Source organism: Rhamphochromis sp. 'chilingali' (assembly GCF_963969265.1).
Source record: "Rhamphochromis sp. 'chilingali' genome assembly, chromosome: 6".
Classification (NCBI taxonomy): domain Eukaryota; kingdom Metazoa; phylum Chordata; class Actinopteri; order Cichliformes; family Cichlidae; genus Rhamphochromis; species Rhamphochromis sp. 'chilingali'.
The window spans coordinates 11,655,054-11,675,260 of record NC_137933.1 but is presented as its reverse complement, the minus strand read 5'-3'; the positions used below and the strand labels follow the sequence as shown (position 1 = coordinate 11,675,260).

The following is a 20,207-nucleotide window of genomic DNA, read 5'->3' as shown; positions in this document are numbered from 1 at the left end:
AAGATATATGCCGTTATTGTTCATAATTCTTAGGCAGCAAATCTCAAGAATTAGTTATATTTATTTTATTTTTCCCCCACCCTGAGTTAGAAATCTTCACTTGCGTGCAACAAATTCACCAGTTTTATTCCTGCCTATACTCTGGAGGGATTTTCATGGAGAGGGTTCTTATATTATTCAGAGGTTGAATTATAGAACTTTTCATTTATGGAAACATTGTTGCACAAGAAAACGTTAAAAATGGATCACTAAGCCACACAGTTTGTGCTGGATGATGGGGTTTTGTTTTGTTTTACTACAGAGTCACAGTTTGGGAAAATCACATATATATATCACACTTTAAAGATTCCCTAATGAACTAAATGTGTATTGATCCAAGAAATGTAGTATGTGTTCCTGACTCACAACTACAGAGACCAGCAAGGGTAACCTAAGAGTAAGGACTAAAAACTAAAACTAAAAGTGTGCTTTAGCAATTTAATCAAACTATGACACTCGAGGAGTCTGCTGAAGCTCTCTGGGAGGGATGTTTTGAAGCCGGGGGCACCGACATCAAAGACTCAGTCACTTTTGGCACCGGGAATGGCCGGGGGGGGGGGGGGGCTCTCTAGCTCTGGCTCAGTGGGATTAAGAGCGGCCATATGTAGCTGGGGGCCAGACCAAGCGGAGGTGCGAAAAACTTCTCAGTGAAAAGAGTCAGCCCTCCGAAACAGAGCTGCAGGGCTCCTCTCTGAGTACACCTGTTTAGAATCAGCAGATAACATGTCAAAAAATCTGAAATGAAATTATCTCTTTGAGCCTCCCAGCTGCTCCAGCAAAGCTGCAAGTTTATGATATGAGAGTGCAGATGTAATGGACAGTTGCCAGAGGTGGTTCTACATGATTGACCTTCACCCATTTAAAGGAGAGTGTGATACGTGAAAGAATATCACCCATCAGTGATGGGCAGTGCCTTGCAGGAGGCCTTGTATGCAGCTTGAAACCCATCATCGGGTTAGAAAGAGTACATGAAGGGAGAAAGGGCTAACAAGCCACATACACGTTTCTTTTGGTTATTTTTTCTGCTGCGTATTGCTTGGTGTTATTTATAGTAATTTGAGTTCAGAGTTCACAGACGAGCCTTCAAAATAGAATTAGTGGAACTTTTCTCAGAAAAAGAAAAACAGCTGCTGTTGTTCTAAAACTAAAATCATTAGCTGAAAGATGCCAGAACCTGCTCAGAGCTTTAAGGTCAACATGATAAACACATGGGTTAATCATCACAAGCAGCTCTTTTTATGTTACACACCAGTATGCTAATCGTTTCTGCTGTGGACGTAACATATTTAACAGTGCCGCTTTAAGGTTGTGTCTTTTGTAGTTGAAGAGCTGATTTTAGCGTGCATGTTAGGAAAGGATAAAAATGTCTTCCTTTGGGTTTTATGAAGACATCTCTAAATCCAAATGTATTTGATTTACAAGTCTGAGGTCAACACAGTGATGTTAGCCTACTGATTCTCCTCTGCTTTAACTATAATGCAGTGCTGCTGGGTGGCAAAGGAAGCAGTCTTTTGTGCAGCGTATGACACAGTAGACGTGCCATAGAAGAAAAAGCACCGACCCACTTAATAGCATTAGGGTCATATCAGCCTCAATCCAGCACAAGGCTTCTGCTGGACTGTCTCAGATTTGCATAAAAATGTATGCAAATCAAATTTATGACAGAAAAATCTCTTTTTTTAACAAAATAATTCCACTAGAGGTTTGAGTGATAGCAGCGCAGGTTAATCCTGACTGTACAAAGTTGTAATCATATTTAAATACAACCCCAGGTGAAGAACAACACATGACACATTGCACCATGTCATTAATTATTTAACAAACACTTAGATCCAGCTTTAGCAGCCATGATCATTTTCTTTATGCCTTTATCAGTTTTTCGCATCATTGTTGGGGAATTTTGGCTCACTCTTATCTTTACAAAGCTACTTCAGATGGTTAAGATTTGCAGGAATTCATTTAATCACAGTTCTCTTAAAGTTCCATCAAAGTGTTTTAATCAGGTTGGACTTTGAGTTCATAGCTGGCTCAATGACTGCAAAGTTCCCAGGTCCTGTGGCTCCAAACAAGCCCAAATCATCACCCCTCCATCACCGTGCTTGACAGTTGATATGAAGTGTTTGTGCTGATATGCTGCGTTCGGTTTTCTCCACACTAGCCACTGTCCATCATAGTCAAATGTTTCCAATTTGGCCTTGTTCGTCCAAAAGGACACTGCATCAAACGTCTTATGATATTTGTTCAGATGCAATTATTTTTTTCAGAGAAAAGGCTTTGTTCTGGCAACACAACAAAGCCGCTACTTGTTCAGTCTTTCGCTAATTGTATTCTCATGAATTTAACAGGCTAACTGAGGTCTGAGTCTGAGAGCTCTTAGGTTTTTTTTTGCAGTTTCTCTGAACATTGCACAGTTTGACCTTAGAGTGAATTTGCACTTCTGGGAAGACTGGCTGCGGCCTTAAATTGTTTCCACTTGTGAATAAAATCTTGCTCACTGCAGAATGATGGACTTCAAATTGTTTAGAAGCGCCCTCATAACCCTTCCCAGATTGATGGGAAGCAGCACATGCTTCTCTAAGATCACTGCTGCCGTCTTTCCTTCTTGACATTATGTTAAGATACACCCAAACACTCCAATCCAGGAAACTGCTAACACGTCTCCTTTCTTAAAGGCGCTCACATAGCTGATGATCAGTTAATAAGAGACATTTAATTAGCAGCACCTGGCTCCAACTGACCTCCTTTACTTGGTTTCTCACACGGCACTTCTGAATTTTGGATGAATTTTTGTTAAATAAGTCATGGCATGGTGTGGTATGTCATGTGCGGTTGTTCATCTGAAGTTGTTTTTACATAATTTATGTTTGAATGTGCCCTGATACATCAAACCTTAGAAGTGAAGGAGTGTGTGCTTTCTTTCTGTGGAAACGGGGTGAACTTGCTGTCAAAACATGCAAAGCCATCGTACGTAGTCATGCTTTCAGTTTTATGGTTTAATGGTGACAGATTTCCAAAACTCTTAAATGTGTTTTAAGCGAGTAATTATGCAGGCTTTGTGGAAACAGCTGGGGGTTAAAGCCTCCATTATTTAATACAAACTGAGATGAAGTGAGACAGATTTTAGACATAAACAAATCATTAAAACTTGCATTCAGTTACTAAATACAATGAGCCATGGGGCTCTACACAGCCACCTTAAAGCGTTAGAGTCTTGGTTGTTTCAGGGTTTTTTTTTTGCCCTGTTGTCTGAAAGGGATTAGCTGAGTTTTCAATGAAAAATGCATGGCGATGTTTTTTTTGGTTTTTTCGCTTGAACCTCAGGGCTGATTATTTCTTTTAGTCCTGAATATTTCATGTTATAAATGTATTTTAACATAACATGTGAAAGCAAGCAAGTTTGCAAAGGCTTAAAATATTTAAGATCAGACATAATAGTTCAGAATATATTTGTGTGTTTTAAACTTTTAGTGAGGGCTGACCGCTTTGTTAACATTCGGGTTGAGGATGGACACACCCCTGGAGATCTACAAGGGGAATTATTATTTAACGGTGGAACAAAACATTGGGTCAAAGCGCCACATTAACCATTTTAAAGCTTAATATCTTACAGCAATGTTGCCTGGAGTGCTTTTTTATAAACCTTGCATTAACATTAAGAATGAATGCTGTGATATACACGGTTACATAGGGGGCTGTCACTGTGTCCTGCTTTCTGGTATGTCCTTGGTAAGGCATCAGTGTAGTGTGTATACACACAACTTACAACATGTGACTTACACAAAATAAAAAGCAGCAGTACTCAGAGTGATATGAGTTTCCATCACAGAAAATTGAATCCCCCATCAGTGAAAACAGGTACAAATATTGAGTTGACGTATTATTTTTAATGTCTGCACTCTAATTTGATTTCTTTGTGACATGTACAGAGGTCTCCAGTGAACTCAGAGTACAGTGGGTGTGAAGATGGAGGCAGAAGCAGAGCAAAAATGCCTTTGGATGGTGACAGTGGGACAAAAATAGCTCAGGAGAATTGGCAGTGGACTTTCGCTGCCAGTCAGTGACCAGTTTCCTTCAAAATCTCAGTGGAGAGAATCATTTCTAAAAGGCTGGTGCGCACAGTCAGCCCAGCAGTATTTCCATCTGTAAGACCTTTGATACCTTCAACAGGAGACGCTGCTTTATTCCAATCTGACATTGTTTACTGAAGATGAAGAGGAATGTGCACACGACATAAATTAATGAGATGCTTGAGAATACAATGCACAGCAGCATTCTGAATTTCAGCAGGTCTGATAAAGAAACACAGATGAGACTCTGCGTGCTCGGTACACAAACAGATTTACTGTCCCAGAAACACTTTTTAAACCAATTTTTCTTTATTTTTTTTGGGGGGGGGGGCAAGTTCACTGTGGCTGTGGCGCTGACAGTAGCGAGTCAGCATTAACTGCAAATAAAACCCAAGGAGCTGTATTAATTTGATGAACGAGGCTGACTGCAGAGATCGTAGAGGGCACCTTCTGGAAGAATATTAAATAGTTGTACATATAAAAACGGGAAAAGACTCAACTTTGCAACCTAAATAAAAACAGTGCCGCCTGAATAAAGAGGCTATAAAGTTGTACGTTAAGAGCCGTGCCAGCCGAGCAGTGACATTTTTAGATTCTTTACAGAATTATAAGTATTTATACTGCACTATAAAACCCTCCATTTCAGGTAAAAAGTACTAGCAATGTGCACAATTAAGCAGCACTATCTATTAATCTCTGATATCCTGGTATTTTAGTCCCGGTCTCATGTTTTGTTTTAGTGTTGTTTGATGTGAAGCACTTTGTGATTCATCTTGAATCTGCTCTTTAAATACATTTAAAAACTCAGTTGAAGATATTATTATTTTATCTCAACTGATTATTTCTTATCGCTTTTTAACAAAACAATGAAATTAAAGAAATTGCATTTTCCCATTTTAAAAGCTGGAATCAAAACTGTTTGCATCATCAGCCCAATGCAATTTAATTAAAGCTTAGTTATTAAAGCTCAGAGCAGCAGGATCACAGCACTTTGGCTAAACTGTAGATAAACATGTCAAAATGATGCAGTTTAGTGCATGTAATGTTCAATATGGGTAGTTGAAGTTATTAGTATAATTGTGTTTTATCAGTTAGCACCAACCACAAATAACAGACAACGGGGATGTCTACATCTTTGCAAGTAAATGGCTCATATTAAACCTATCAGCTGCAGAGACTTTAGATTTGTTAATCCAGATGAGCTCCATGAAAAGCAAGAAGTTTAAACTAGTATGCAGAAGTCTTCATGAGCAACTCTAATTATTGACTTTTACATTAATTACTGACAGCGGTAACCTCGAGTGATGCAGTGCACCAAGGCTTGAGTTTGGACAACAATCAAGAACCGGAGATAAAGATGTGAAGAGTACTAAAGCAAAGTTTATTAGAATTAACAAAGAAAACATCACAAAGACAAAATATCTATAAATCTATCTTATTTTCTTTGTCATACAGCAAGTTTACTCCAGACTTGACGAATAAACTTGGGAACTGTAAAGCAGTCACATTTAAAAGGTGGGGTGTAGACAATCAGCTAACCTTAAACTGTCACAAACATCCCAGAGAACAGCTTCTGTGTGAGGAAAATCTCTGGATTTTTCCTGTTTATATTCCACACACACACACGCGCACTCGCACACACACAAACAAACGCACGCACTCAGACCAGTGTTTTCACTTCGGTCTTTCTGTTGTTCAGACAGGATGCTACGCACTTTGCCTGGAGACTCTCGTCTAAATGAAGAGTGCTACAGTCATCGTGTAGCACCTTCAGGGTCTCAACAGGTGACAAATTATTGAAGTCTGGCAGATGACCATGCGCACATTGTTTATTTATAATTATTTACATATCTGCAAAACAACCAAACCGTTCCCTTCGTCAGCGTCTTCACTACGCCTCGGGACCGTCCCCTCGCTCGGCGGGGCTCTCGATGCCACTGGAAACTAGTGGATCCTTGTCAGCTCCTCTACAATCTTAATCACCTCGTCCACTGTGGCTTCACGCTTCATGCCGCTGCCGTCATCGATCTGAAATTGAATGACAATTGGAGCTATGAGGCTCCAATACTGAGAAACCCCCCCCAGTGCCACTCAGCCTCACTCCTTCACCTGCATTTATTATTTCACTTGAGTGGACATGAAATGATCTAAAAAGCTTCTGAAAAAAATTACTCAACGCTTAGTTTCTGCCAATTTTTTTATTTATCTATTATTATTATTATTTTTTATATGATTGCACTTAATCCGTGTCATTTTTTTCATCACTTTCTGCTGCCTGTAGAGGCTCTTGGGTTTTCCTGCTGTGAACCGAAACTTCTTTCTACTGGGATTTAAATGATGGGCTTTCAATGAAAGTGCAAGCAAACAACACAAAAGAACTGATTACATTTTTTTCTTGGACTATGTTTTTTTTTTTTTTGTCCAAAAATGACTAAAATGGATAAGGCTGGATTCCAGAGTCTTCTTTGGACAGAGTAAATGTGATGGCATCACTTGAGCTTCATAAAGCTGAGATTTTAATGGGCTTTTTAGCGTATTAAGATGCTAGGCTGCTGAAAAACAAAACAAGAAACTGTTAGTTGCAGGCTTAATTTTTTATATCAAATATGCAATCAGTTTTTAGTGTACCTATTTTTAGTTGCACAGAGACACCAGTGAGCAGCTAACATATTTTATTTTTATAGCAGTGATCCAACTTTAGCAGAACCCTGGCTTTAAACAGGCATCTCCTGGCAAACAAACCATCCAAATACTTTGGACTGTCTTTATTGGCTGCTCTCGGGAGGCAAACAGGGAACAGCCTTTGTTTATCAGCTAAAAGTGTAATTTTTTTTTTTTAAATGCAGTAAGGCTAAGAAGACACACAAAGCAGTATATTGTTATTTGTTTATATGCCAAAATTTATTTTCCCACCTGTTCTGCTATGAATGTTATTTCCAGTTCCCAGTCAGCTAATAAAAACTGTCCAAAGAGTCATTCAAAGTTCAGCGTCGCTTTAAGCCAAAAAACCACAAATACAAACTGCATCCTTCTTCACCAGCTGCTCCGGTTGGACCTGTTGGCTTCTGTCAACCTCAGTTATTACACCAGCTTTCATATTTGTTTGTTCACTTGAAATTTACTAATAACAATATGCAACTATACTAGAGGGAATAACACTGAATTTACTTCAGTGATATAGATGCAAGTCCATCTCTGCACTCGAGCTGAGTACACATGCCATAGAGAAGAGAGCTGTCTCACAAACCTAACACAAAGTATTTCTTTACACCAAAATGGCACTGCCTGCAAGATTTCCAAAGCAATTCAAGTTCCTATTTTAAAAGTTATGATACAGCTGCACACCCGGGAACAAAGTGTAAAATTTCCCGAAGGAGCCTCAGACTTTCAAAACAACTGTGGAGAAAGAGCCTCCATATTACCGGCAGGTACGTGCTGGAGAAAGTGATGGAGGCAGGAACAGACAGGCTGTAAGCTAAACACTAAACAGGCACGGGCCTGATGCCTCGCTGCTCTTTTGAACATAATACAACTTAAATATGAAAAGAGACGTGAAGACAGAGGTTTGGGAGGCGGTTTAAGATTGGACTAGAGCTGCTATAAGACTGACGAGGCCAATCTGACAAGCTGCAAGCGCTGGCAATGTTTGTCGTGAGGAACTGATGCTCTCTTGGTAATCACTGAACGTTCCAGGAAGACGGGGATCCTGAGCATACTGACTATCTCAGTTAGCAGACTTGAATCCAAGTGAAAAGATTTGGTGGGATAAAAACAATGAGCTTTTACAAATGAGGCAGATGGAAAACAGCAATTATAGACAAAGGCAATCTGACTAAAGTCAAAAGGTTCAGAAAGTTTAATGTCTTTCTTAAATATACTGACTAATCATTTGCAGAGGCCAGCCCACACTTTATGTGTAATCAGTGATGACAGTACCGAGGGATGTACAACTCTTTCTTGTACTCAACTAGAGGTCATAAAGGGAAAAGTCATCAACAAACTGTTGGCTTGGGATGAATAATGACTTCTATTTTGTTTTACAACATGTTATCACTACACTAAAAACACCAAGCGGACTCTAAAGAGACCTCTGTTGGTATGTTTTTGTAACAATGTTTACTCATCACTTGAAAACCATCCTGGTTAAATGTAGATCCGAACGGACATGAGCTCCTACCTGCAGAGTGCTGACAACCTCCTGCATCTTTGCCCGGCCGAGATCCAGGAAGCTTTCAATGAGGTCCCCGTCAATGAATCCCGTGGCCTGCTCCGTCTTTCGCTCCGTGTGGAAGGACCTCCAGGTGCAGCGCAGTCAAGGAAAATCAATACAAGGCAGTTGCTTCGCCTGAGGACAGCACCTTCGGTACAATAACGCACACTTTACCTCAGGCCGAGTCAACAGATATTCACTACAGTGAGAAAGCAGTCTAATAAAAGCAGCACTGCTCAGAAGACCAGAGAGAAAAGGTTGGTTGAGTCACCACGTTACTGCTGAATCCATAACAACTGTGCAATGCTTAATAATACTTTGGGGAATGTATTATCTAGACTAACATGCCTGGACAAATCAATGAAATCTAAAAAACAGAAAAATGCCCTTCACAATTTCCTAAAACCAGAGGAGATTTTCTTAAGCTTAGTTTTGTCTGACCAGCGCTCTAAAACCTAAAAACAAGCCGTCGCAGTACGTCAGTAGAAGATCAATGCAACCAGTAAAACCTCACATCAGAGAAATCAGAAGTGGCTCAAGTTTTGCTTAAAAATGATAAAATAAGTCACAAAAGACTTCTTTTGCCAACTGCTAAATTGCTTTAGTTTAAGCTGTAAATACAAATCAAATGATGAGACAAAAGCCTGTGGAGCCGAATACAAATTTTCGCACACTTGAAATATCTATCAAACAAATCAAAGCTAATTAAAAGAAAACAGTATTACTCCTCTCGCTTCTCAAACCACAGCTGCCAGTGCAGTTCACCTCCATCTTTCTGACAGATGGCAAGCGTACTATAAAAGTAAAAAGGATATAAGTTGTGCTCGATTTTTCCCACGCTCTTGATGACTTTGTTGAGGCGGTTCTGCAGGTCCAACAGGAGGCTGTACCAGCCCTCGGACAGGGATGTCACCAGACCTAAACACACAAACACGCACACGTTAGTCAAAAACACAATGGAGGCGTTACAGATTTTCACCTCGGCAGTCTTTTGCAGCAGATGGGAAATACTTCTGGGTTCACATCAGCGAGAAGAATTTTAAGGACTAGATTCATAATAAACTCATAACAGCTGTATAATTAATAAATCAAAAGATCATTAGTGTGACTGCAATCTCCCTAATACAAATTTCATGCTTGTATGCTGGGACTATGTTGGGTGTAAAGAAGCATGATTTCAATAGTTCAATAATTTAAAAGATTTCCAAACGGTCTCATTTTGAGACCGACTGTGCTGTAAATATTGTAGTCGCACGGTTTTGGGGGAGTGGTGCGCTCTTCTCTGTGCTACAAATTAAAGTTCTGGCACACAGAGTGGGCTAATCTAACGCTCTGGGGAAGTAATGTGCACTCAAACTGACTGCCACAAAAAACAAAACAAAACAAAAAAAAAGCAACTTGTGAACAAAGAGTTGCACTGATGTGCAATGCAGAACTTATTTCTGTGTCTGTAAAGTCATGAAAGTGCTTTGGGACATGAGCCTGGAGGATAGCAGGGCAACAACTAACTACTATAATCATCTATTAATCTGATTAGCTTTGACTGAGAAATGTCAGAAATAAAAATGTAAAACAAAACTTGGAGCAACAACTTGATATTAGGCACTTAACGCTTTTATGTTTAATAAAAAATGCTAAAGTGAATACGCTGTATGGCAATGTGATGGAAGCCTGTGCCGTATGCGTCAATAAACAGTAAATTCTATTTAATATGCTTTTTGTGTTGCTGTGACTGATGTGGAGCAACAGAGAGACTATAAAAGTGTTCCAAATAAAAGCTGCAGAAAAAAAATGCGACATTATTTTTCTTCATCAGAGGGTTAATGAAAGGTCTTTGATCATCAGTCTACCCTCTCCTTCTCCCTTTTCCACTGGAGGATTAGTGCCAGCAACTCAGTGCACCCAAATACCACATTCTGCATCAACAGTTCTGGATGAAAAAAACCAATGAATATGCATTTTCTCCTGCTGATCTTCTAGGAACTTGTATGTAAATTGGACTCATGGCTCATCATTTGCATGTTGTCTTGTTTTGTTTAACAAACAGTCAGAAATTTTTAGATAGAATATATATATGAAGTTGGGGAAAAAATTAAATCGAGAGGAATAAATAGATAAAAACTACAATTTATTCATTTTGGCCTCATGCTAGAACAAAACATATTTTGGAGGTTTAGCTAAAAGTGAATCAAAAAAACTAAATAAAACATTTTAAACTTCATCACACTGATTAAGCTCCGCAACTCCTTAGAAAATACTAACATCCAGTATTCTCTATTTGACTAATAACAAAAGTAAAATATTTAGAATTTACATTTAGCATTGAAAGACTGTTCCTAAAGCTCTGCCTTTCCCAAATAATGGACTCTCCCGCGTTACTTCAATCAATCACAATAATCTTCCCATCTAAGATTACCTACTATCCATTTTCAACAAGTTTATTGCAAGTTTATCTGCTTGTTTGTTGCTATCTGGCTGGAATAATCTTGCGGCCTTGCAGCTTCTTTCCAGTAATGTCTAATAAATCAAAACATCTCAGAGCAATAACCCTGGCAGAGGTATTTATCTTCATTAGACACTGAAGCTCATTTTAGTTTACCAGCTCCTGTGGAAACCTTTAACTGGAGCGTACAATGGAAATTCTCGTATCCTGTTAAACTTTCTTCTGACACTTTTTCAGGAGTCACAGAGAGAGTGCTGAGGGGAAATTATGTGCTCTGGGAGACCAAGGGGTGAAATACTGCTGTGTCTGAATGTTGTGTCCTCCGCGTTTTTCATCCCTGCCTTCATTACTGCCAGGATGAAAGTTACTAGTTTTAATCTGAGTAATGAGGTGTAAACTGTGATTTCTTTTCCTTTCTTATTCCTTTCTCAAATGGAAACATTAGTTTTAAAGAAATGGCTTTGGAGACATTTGTGCACCGTCTAATTAGCCTGAGGAATATGAAAACACTGACAGTGACTGTAGCACTGCAGAGCAGTCATTTGCTAAAGGACTGTCATTGTGAGATTTTTCACCGGATTTATTTATTTTTTTTCTTTTTAAATTTCCTACCTAATCTGTTAGAAAACTGTTCACAGAGATACCTGTGGTTTTGTTAGATTTGTATTGTTGATTGTCATTTATGCTTAGAAATATTTACTTATATATGCTTAGAGTTTTGTAATTAGTTGTAGATTGGTAGAGGTTTTGATCCTTGATAGTCTGCAAACTTTGTGTGTATTAGACAGCACTTTGGGAGCATGAGAGGTCATACCGTGTCTTATTCTATCAGGTTTATCCTGAGCAATGGAGGCAGCGTTTTGAAGCTTTTGATCAACAAAAAATATGCAGCTCTGTAAAACATAAAAACCACCTGGCTGTAATAATCTGCTATTGTCTTAAATATCACGGCGACGCCACTGCGTGCAATAGGTCGGCAGCCTCATGAAATTTCCCCTTGTGGGACTAATAAAGGTATATCATATCATATCACATTTCAAAACACTAGAAAGAAGTAAGAAAGAGAAACCAGGTTTTTTAAATTAAAACTCTAAAGACTTGTAGAATTCTTCTCATTATTCATCTACATATGCTGATCAGCAAAAACACAGAAAACACAGAGGTGAAAAGATCAACATTGAGAATCTCACTAGAACTGGTTAAAAACAAAAAGAAAGAAAAAAAAAAGCTGCCTCTTAGACTGTGTCCTTTCCTGGCGCATTTCATGATGCACGCCTTACTGCTTGAAAAGAAAAGAGCCTGGGTGCTATAAACTGGCCTGTCCAGACCAGTCACCTGAGCCAGTAAGAGAGAAGATTTCTCTCTTAAACCTACAGCAACTCCTCAGTTCATCAATAAAGAGCGTAGCAAGAAGAAGAAGAAGAGGGAGATTCAATAAAGTGCTCAACATCTAACCTTTGACAGCATTAAATTTAAAATGAACTGTATTTCCAAAAACAGTTTCATTTTATTATCTTTTAAAATTAAACACAGGGTTAAAATGAGCTTGTTCTATTTACATCTTACACCACAGAATAACTCCTGCTATCAATCCTCTATTGAATAACGATGGAAACTCTCAGCAGTGGCTACTACAAATAAATCCATGCTAATCTATAAAACTGGACATTACTAATGAGTGGGAAAATATTCATATTTTTGCCATTTAGGTGAAGTAACGCTAAAAGAGAAATTTCAGCAGTTAAAAATCAGATTTAGCCAACAGTTAGATGACTGGAGCCCCTGACTTCTCAGTGCATCTTTGCACAAAGGCTGAAAAACAAGGAGGGCGGGGATAAATCTTGCCTGGCTCTGAAAACTATCTACCTCCCGTCACTTCCACTAATTAACAAATTATCTCTCATTTGTCTGACCAGGACAAAAGCCAAGGTGAAAGTAAAGTTTTGGAGTGCTACATGCTGAAAAGTTACTTGGCTGGGAGCCTCCACTCAGTTCAAGGAAACCAGTGGACAGTAGGAAGTTCCTACTACCAGCCAAGAAACAGTGCACCGTTTGTCTTTGTGTAGACTGAGAGGCAGTGGGAACTAAATATTGTTACCTTTGTCACTTGGCATGTAGTTTCCACCTTTTCTCAGTCTTGGGAAGCTAAGCTAACTAATACTGGCTAAGCTAAACTATGCTAACTAATACTGGCTGTAGGCTTACAGCAATTTGTCATTTGTCATCAGTGCACTTACCAATCATGCCATTAACCGTGCCAAAGAGCACTGAGCCCTGGGTGGGTGTGGAGCTCTCGCCGAGGTTCTGCAGCACCAGCGAACCATGGCAGAAGACATTTACAAACTCCCCAAGGTGAAACAGCCCCACTTCCTGCAGGTGCTGACGCTCCTCGTCTGTGGTGGCCGCACTGACCGGAGAAAGGACGGTGGGAGAGAAATGCAAAAGGTGGAGAGTGAGGGATTACAAACAATAAAGAATAAAACATGTGAGAAAAAGAGTTGATGTATGAGCAAACAGGAGAGAAAAAATAAAGTGCAAAAACAAAGAGAAAATTATGTTAAGGGAGAATAAATTATTGGGGGACAGACTTGATCGATTAAACAAAACAAAAAACAAGGGGGGTAGAGATATTAAAAGCGTTAGAAAAGGTCAGAGAATGATAGAGAAGTAATGGATAAAAGGGTGAGAAACGGGGGAGAGCAACAGGAAGAGAGATGTGCCACAAAAATAAAGGTCAAAAGCATTGAGAGGTCCAGCTTGATGTAGAAGGCGGATAATAAGCTGGGACATAAATGTAGCACACTCACTTCCAGATCACATCTTTCTTACTTTTCCTTAAAGTCAACACTTGTTTTATAGCAGAATTACTAAAGAGAGAAAGGCAGCAGAGTGACTAAAAGTTCACCGCTGAGATAACTTCCAAAACAAATGCAAGGACAATTGCTGCTGCATCACATTCACTCCAGTGATGGTGCTCTACAAAGTACCGTGCAACTCACGGTAAAAAACACCCTCCTAATAAGATGATACTGCTTTCAGTGAATAAATGTTGGAGTTAACACAAACTTTTTGATGGTTGACTTCAATGGAAAATGTAATGGGGCCGTAATGCTTACAGGAATCATTCACGTTAATGTGCAAAACTACTCACGGCACCGTTTATACTGCTCCTCCTCACCTGTCCTTTTGGCAGACAAACAGATTGAAGGCGTTCTCCGCCCCCAGGAAGTTGTCGTCATCCAGAATTTCCACTGCACTCATCCAGTTAGGATTGAAGTCACGGGCAATCTAAAGCAAATAATAAAAAAACAAAACAAACAAACGTAAGATATGTCAGAGAAAACAGTAAACACCAGAGAGGTCCTGGGCAAAACAAAGGTGGTACTTGTCTCCAAGTAGATACTGCATTATCTATGAGCTAAGAAGTGCTGACTCCAAACATACTGCTTTTATGTTTCAAGCCCCGAGCAACATGAAATGTCCTTGAATACAAAGGCATGAAAAATGCTTTTCAAATCTGTTCTATTCATGCTGATTATGCGCATAGAGGATCCTGAACTGGGTCTATGATGGACACTATATATAACTCAAAGTATTTGCACTGTGAGCTCACTGGCTTATTTTAAATGAAGGATGCTAGATCATGTACAACTCCAGCAATAAGCCAAACAATGCTTTATCATCTATTTTACTGTTAATAGGAGTCTAATTGGCAAAGTAGATCACCGTGCTGTATTAAAGATGACTGAAAATTAGTGTTTGAGATGATAAACACATTAAGATGACCCCTATTGATCATTACAAAGAATACAGGTTCACATGACTACAGATAAATATAAGGCCAATATTTACTTTTAATCTTGTTTATCTTCTAAGGTAAATATCTAGCTGTTTATCTGTTGAATGTGTCATTACATTCAAAAGCTAGTTGCAAACTATCTCTGCTTTCTGTTTGGTGTTGAGCAGTAGGGGTTATACTGTAATATCTATCTTGAAATATTTCAGGAAAGGTGTGATAATGATATTTCTGGCAATGTAGAAAAAAAAATACTGAACTGAAGCAGCACTTATAAGTGTAAATAAATGAAGGACATTTTCCAGCCTCTTCCAATGAGCTACTGTCCCTGATGACACACTTCCTAATTTGAAGTGTGAATCTACTGAAACAAGTTGTTAGCAGGAGGAACAATATAGTGCAACAGTAGTGACACAACATAAATCAGGTGTAGCACCAAAGTAGTTTGAGTAGCTAGTTTTCCCAGGAAATCGTTGAAAATAAAGTAAATGCTTAACACTAAGTAATTTAACATGGTAGCAGATAGGGCTGTTCGATATAACGATATATATTGGATGACGATATAAAAACGTCTATCGTTTCATTTTACGTTATCGTTTGTTTCATGGTGTCGCAAAATAAACTGTTTACGGCAATATTTTTTCATCGTTCTGATGATCACTGTAGTGGCTAAATTAATTATATTAATTTCTCTCTTAAGTTCTCTCTTTCTCTTATATATATATATATATATTTATTTAATATAACCACACTACTGATGGACAAGCGCTTGTTTTTATGCCTTGTGGTTAGCAACAGCGACGGTAGCACCTTTGCATGTCCGCTTGTTTATGTTCCACATAAACCTTTCACAATAAAGCTCAAGATCCTGCTGAGACTTTTCAAAATAAACTGAATCACGTGAAAGAGCAGATTAGAGCCGCCAGGTGCTAAAAAATAAACCTTAGACTCAAATGTTAGAACAGGCAACCCACAGCACGCCATGTAATAAATACAAAGAAAACGGCGGCCGTTACAACTTATGTCTAAAAATGTGTAGTTTCATGCATCGGTTAAAACACTCGACTCCGGTTAAAGGACGCTCTTATATCGGGATATGAGATTTTGGTCATATCGCACAGCCCTAGTAGCAGATGGTGTTGGGCAGCTCCTGATAAGTTACAATGTTAAATTGCTTAACTTATCAGGAGCGGCCCAACACCATCACATAAAAACATCCCACATCATCAACTGCAAGCATCTACTTCTTTGTAGCCAAGCTGCACTGGACAGCTTTGACCTAAAGTGTTGAAACACATTTGTTGTTTCCTTGTTTTGCATGAATGGTTTTCTTGCATGTTGTCGCGCTGGGTTGTATAAGTAGCTCCTGTTTTACATACTAAATCGTCATTGCAGGCTGACAGGTGTGGCTGTTGCTCTCACACACGCCTTGGCTTGTCTCGTTAGTCCATGCACTAGAGTGTAAATGTATGCCACAGCTATAGCAATGATATCACAATACGACATTTTAATATCACATATCAAATTGATTGTGTTATTGTGAATGATGTTAGAGTCCTGATGGCCAGATAGAGAAATATACAGCACTGTACACTAAAACAAACAGCCTGTTGCACCGAACCAAAGCTGCTGGCAGAGAAAATTAAAGATTTTCTATCTCCCAACAGCAAACTACAGAGTTTAGTACTTGTTTTTTTTTTAGTTTTTTTTTTTAGGTGCAACACTTTATCTATTTTTAATGTAAAATATTGATTATACTTGCTTTGGTATGTAAGTAGATAATATTTTCCATCTAAAATTTTAAGGCACTTGAAGGTATATTTTGTTTCTAAATAAATTCAAGCCCTTTTGGTCTCCAGGACTTATTGCACAGAGCATAACAACACAACACGCACACAATAGGATGCGTGACTCATCATCAAATCTCTGTATCTTTCTTCCACAAATCAATTTGAACACTTTGCTCATCAGAAGGCTGGGAGGTATGAGGCTATGCGTGGTAGACATTAAAAAAAAAACAACAACAACATTTATACCCTGAAGAGAAGAGTGACAACATGCAAATGTGGGTAAACAGACACTAAACCAAAGTCTTTAAAAATAAAATCAAATTCTTTCAAAACCAGCAGCCTTGAATGAAACTCAAGGTTAATTTGTGTTTTCACAGCTGTTTTCAGTACAGACAAACCAACTTGTTTGATATATTAAACCTTCTCTTCTTACCTCTTCAAAGTTGCCCTCCATGGATTTGTATGCCAGCAGCAGGACGGACCTCATCAAGTCTCCCACCAGAATGAAATCTCCTTTGGTCTTCAGGTAAAGGGCCATAATATTGTTGTAGTGGTTACACTCGGTCCTCAGCTCCTTCTCGGCCGTCCACTCGTACAGACGGACCTTAAACAAACAAGAAGTGTGTATAATTGTTGGTTGTCAAGCTGCCAAAGATAAAAGCAGCAGTGATTAGCTTTAGCCATGTTTGATGAAGTGTATGACATTTTACTTCCACAATGCTATCACTCCAGATTGTGTGTGTGAGCATGAAGGCGAGGTGCTGATTGAGTATGTGAATTATAAGCTGCAACATTAATGAACATTAAACGGCTATTTACACTCGCAGTTTCATGCTGTCTGCACCAGCTAACAACTTTTTTTAAATTAATTTGAGTCAAGCAATTGACAAAACAAAAAAAATCAAGGTAGACCAAATTTCTACTCATGACGGTAAACTCAATAGAACAAAGACTAGCCGGTTTTATTTAGAATGATTATTATTATCATTATAGTCATCATCTATTGTTGTTATTATTTCAAAAAATGTAACTACATGTACAAAGTTTACATTACAACAACAACAAAGAAAACCAACAAAAACAAAACAACTTCATCCTTTATTCATTTAATGACGTCTTTTTGTTTTACTTTCGGATCTATTTTTTTCTTTGTTTTTATAGTTGAGTATAATTTAAAAATGTAATAAACATTTTCAAACTTTATTTACTCAGCTGTACTAGAGTTACTAAGGGGGAGAAAACAAACAAACAAACAAAAGAAAAAAGAAAAACGAAAAAAAGAGAACCAAAAAAAGATGGTTGCCCAGTGATTACATCAAAGTAGCTGCAATCACCATGCAATATCCTCAACCTCTGGGTCACCAATTTTGATCACAAGGTGATTGCACAGGTCACTCGTCTCTAAACAATCACGGTCTCACTTCAATCTATTTTGTATTCCTACGCTGCAATCAATCTGAATCAGTAATGACTCTTGACTGTTTGTCTTTGCAGTAGGGGACTCCACTCAGCTTGTAGTCCAATATAAGAACAACATTTCTACTTGAGTCAGGAATTTCTTAAATTTCCAGAAAAAATTTAAATTATTTGTTTGTCCATATCAAGTTTGAGCAGAAATAAAGAGTGTTGTGCTTAAAAGACACTAAGGTGCAGAAAGAAAGATCCAAGTGTAAAACTCTGTAGTTTAAAAACAAACAAACAAACAAACAAAAAAAGATAAGAAAAAATAAGAAAAATTGTCCAGTAAAAAAATCCCAAACATTTTGCATAATGCTCTACTGAGGTTGTCACCATAAAGAAAAATTAATACTGCTTCCAGGATTGATTACCCTTTAATCACTGTTTATCTTTGGGAGCTAGATGTGGAAAGTTAGCTGCAGTGAGTGATGAGTTTCAGATATCTGAAACCCATCACTAAATCTTTGGATAAACATGACTTTCTAGCTTTTAATCTATCTATATCTTAGTGTGAATGAGTGTGATATTACAAAAGAGTGGGGAGTGAGGCTGTTTCTTTCGCACTGTATGTCAAGAAATCCTCATATTCATCCATGTGGGATCAAATGATTTAGATATTGAAGAAAAACTGCTAAGGAGGTAGTTTTTGTCATTTCCTGTCACAATCAAAGAAAGTCAAAACATGCAAATCACTTGAAAGTGGACTAAATGAAGCACACTGAGCAGTCTGACTGAAAAAGTATTTGTTTTGTATATTTGTCACACTTAAATTTTTCAGATCATCAAACAAATTAAATATAAGAAAAAGATAATAAAAACAAAATGCCATTTCTTAATGAAGGTCTTTATTGAGGGCCAAAAAATTCACACCTACATGGCCCTGTGCAAAACAGTTAACCCCCTTGTTTTAACATAAATCAACTCCAGCCACACCCAGGCCTGATTACTGCCACACCAGTTATCAATCAAGAAATCACTTAAATTAGGACCTGCCTGACACAGTGGAGTAAAACAAAATTCTCAAAAGTGTGACAAATATTAAAAAGGAACTCAGGAAGGGGGCGAACACTTTTTCACACCACTGTCTAACCTCTGCAAATTTAAAACGTTCACCACTAGGGGACAGCATTATATCCATGGTTGTGTTGTGCTGGTTTTGTTTTATTTTAAATGTTTATCTTTAGGTCTATTCTCATTTCCTCATTCCAACGTCGGACATGAGAATGTGTTATTTTGGTCGCCTACATAAATGTTATATTAATTCAATGCTCCATCTTGTGCTACAAATTCATATTATATGAAAGTACAGCCTGGTCCCAGGTCACCTTCAGTTGATGTCTCTCCAGCACAATACAAAGAAGTTTTACAAAAGTACGCTTAAGGAATAAACACTTTAGAGTGTAAATGTTATATATTCACATACTATTTGGAAGAGAATATGCAGCTATTCTTCACGTTAAGGTGAAATGAAGGATCCAAGCTGGAAGCTTGAGCATCTGCAGAGCCAGGTCAGTTATAAAAGTAAACACAGTTTTTTCATAACTCAGTTTCCTCGACACATGGTGAGAAAACTGAATCAAAATAGAGAGGTGCTGCTTTTAATCTCTGGACCACATGGTAAATTGTGACGTGTGCAGTGAAAAGCAATTGTGATGGAGGTGCACTTGACTCAGGCACCTTCCCAAGGGCCGAAAGTAAAGATTTAATTATGCAAGCAAGTTTTTTCAGTAAAAGAAAAAAAAATAGAATCTGACAAATTAAAACAATTTAACCTTCAAGCTGCACTTTTTCTTCAGGTCTTCAAGCATGACTATAAGAAAAAGTCAAGATTTGTCAAAGACCAGCTAAAAATACTAATGTCCACTTACTGTGCTATTTATGCTGGCCAGGAATTTGCCATTGAACTCTACCATAGAGTAGACAGCTCCTTTCACCTCCTTTTCAGCAACGGTTTGGAGCTTACCTGGAGGAAAAAGCAGAGTGTCTCCCAGTCAATCTTGTGTTAACTTTCAAAGCATTAGACATGAAAGGTTGAGTTAAACTAGCTCCTACAAAAAAAAAGTGACTACTGCTTAATTACTGAGAGATGTGGGAAAAAGTGAAGAAAGGAAGACGGATGCGTTCAGAATGAGGATAGGCATAATGAAGAGTTGCAGGAGGATAAACGAAAGGCACGCAATGCACCTTGAGAGGGGCGCAGTGTGAAAGGAAATGAGAAGAATCAGTAGTGTCGAGAGGAGGAACGTCTGATAAGAAGTGATAAGAAAATGATTAAGTGAGGAGGGAAACAGGAGCGTGGCAGGACAAAGTGTTCGTGCGTGAAATACAGGACAGAGGGTGGAGAGGAGAAAATGAAAACAGGTGAAGGATGAAGAGAGCAAGGCGAAATGAGACGGGCTGAGAA

At 38.4% G+C, this 20,207-nt stretch overlaps 1 protein-coding gene across 1 annotated transcript in view; it reads right to left on the bottom strand.

The window, feature by feature from the left end:
• Nucleotides 1–5,466: 5,466 nt before the first annotated feature.
• ddb1 (damage-specific DNA binding protein 1) overlaps nucleotides 5,467–20,207 on the bottom strand; it is a 54,316-nt gene continuing 39,575 nt past the window's right edge. Inside the window, exons 21-27 of the mRNA XM_080885711.1 lie at nucleotides 19,672–19,766; nucleotides 16,779–16,949; nucleotides 13,938–14,047; nucleotides 12,997–13,166; nucleotides 9,132–9,234; nucleotides 8,284–8,407; nucleotides 5,467–6,134 (exon numbers count right to left, since the gene is read on the bottom strand). Of these exons, the coding sequence (XP_080741837.1) occupies nucleotides 6,051–6,134; nucleotides 8,284–8,407; nucleotides 9,132–9,234; nucleotides 12,997–13,166; nucleotides 13,938–14,047; nucleotides 16,779–16,949; nucleotides 19,672–19,766 (857 nt within the window). The 3' untranslated portion in view covers nucleotides 5,467–6,050. The remainder of the gene's footprint in view (nucleotides 6,135–8,283; nucleotides 8,408–9,131; nucleotides 9,235–12,996; nucleotides 13,167–13,937; nucleotides 14,048–16,778; nucleotides 16,950–19,671; nucleotides 19,767–20,207) is intronic.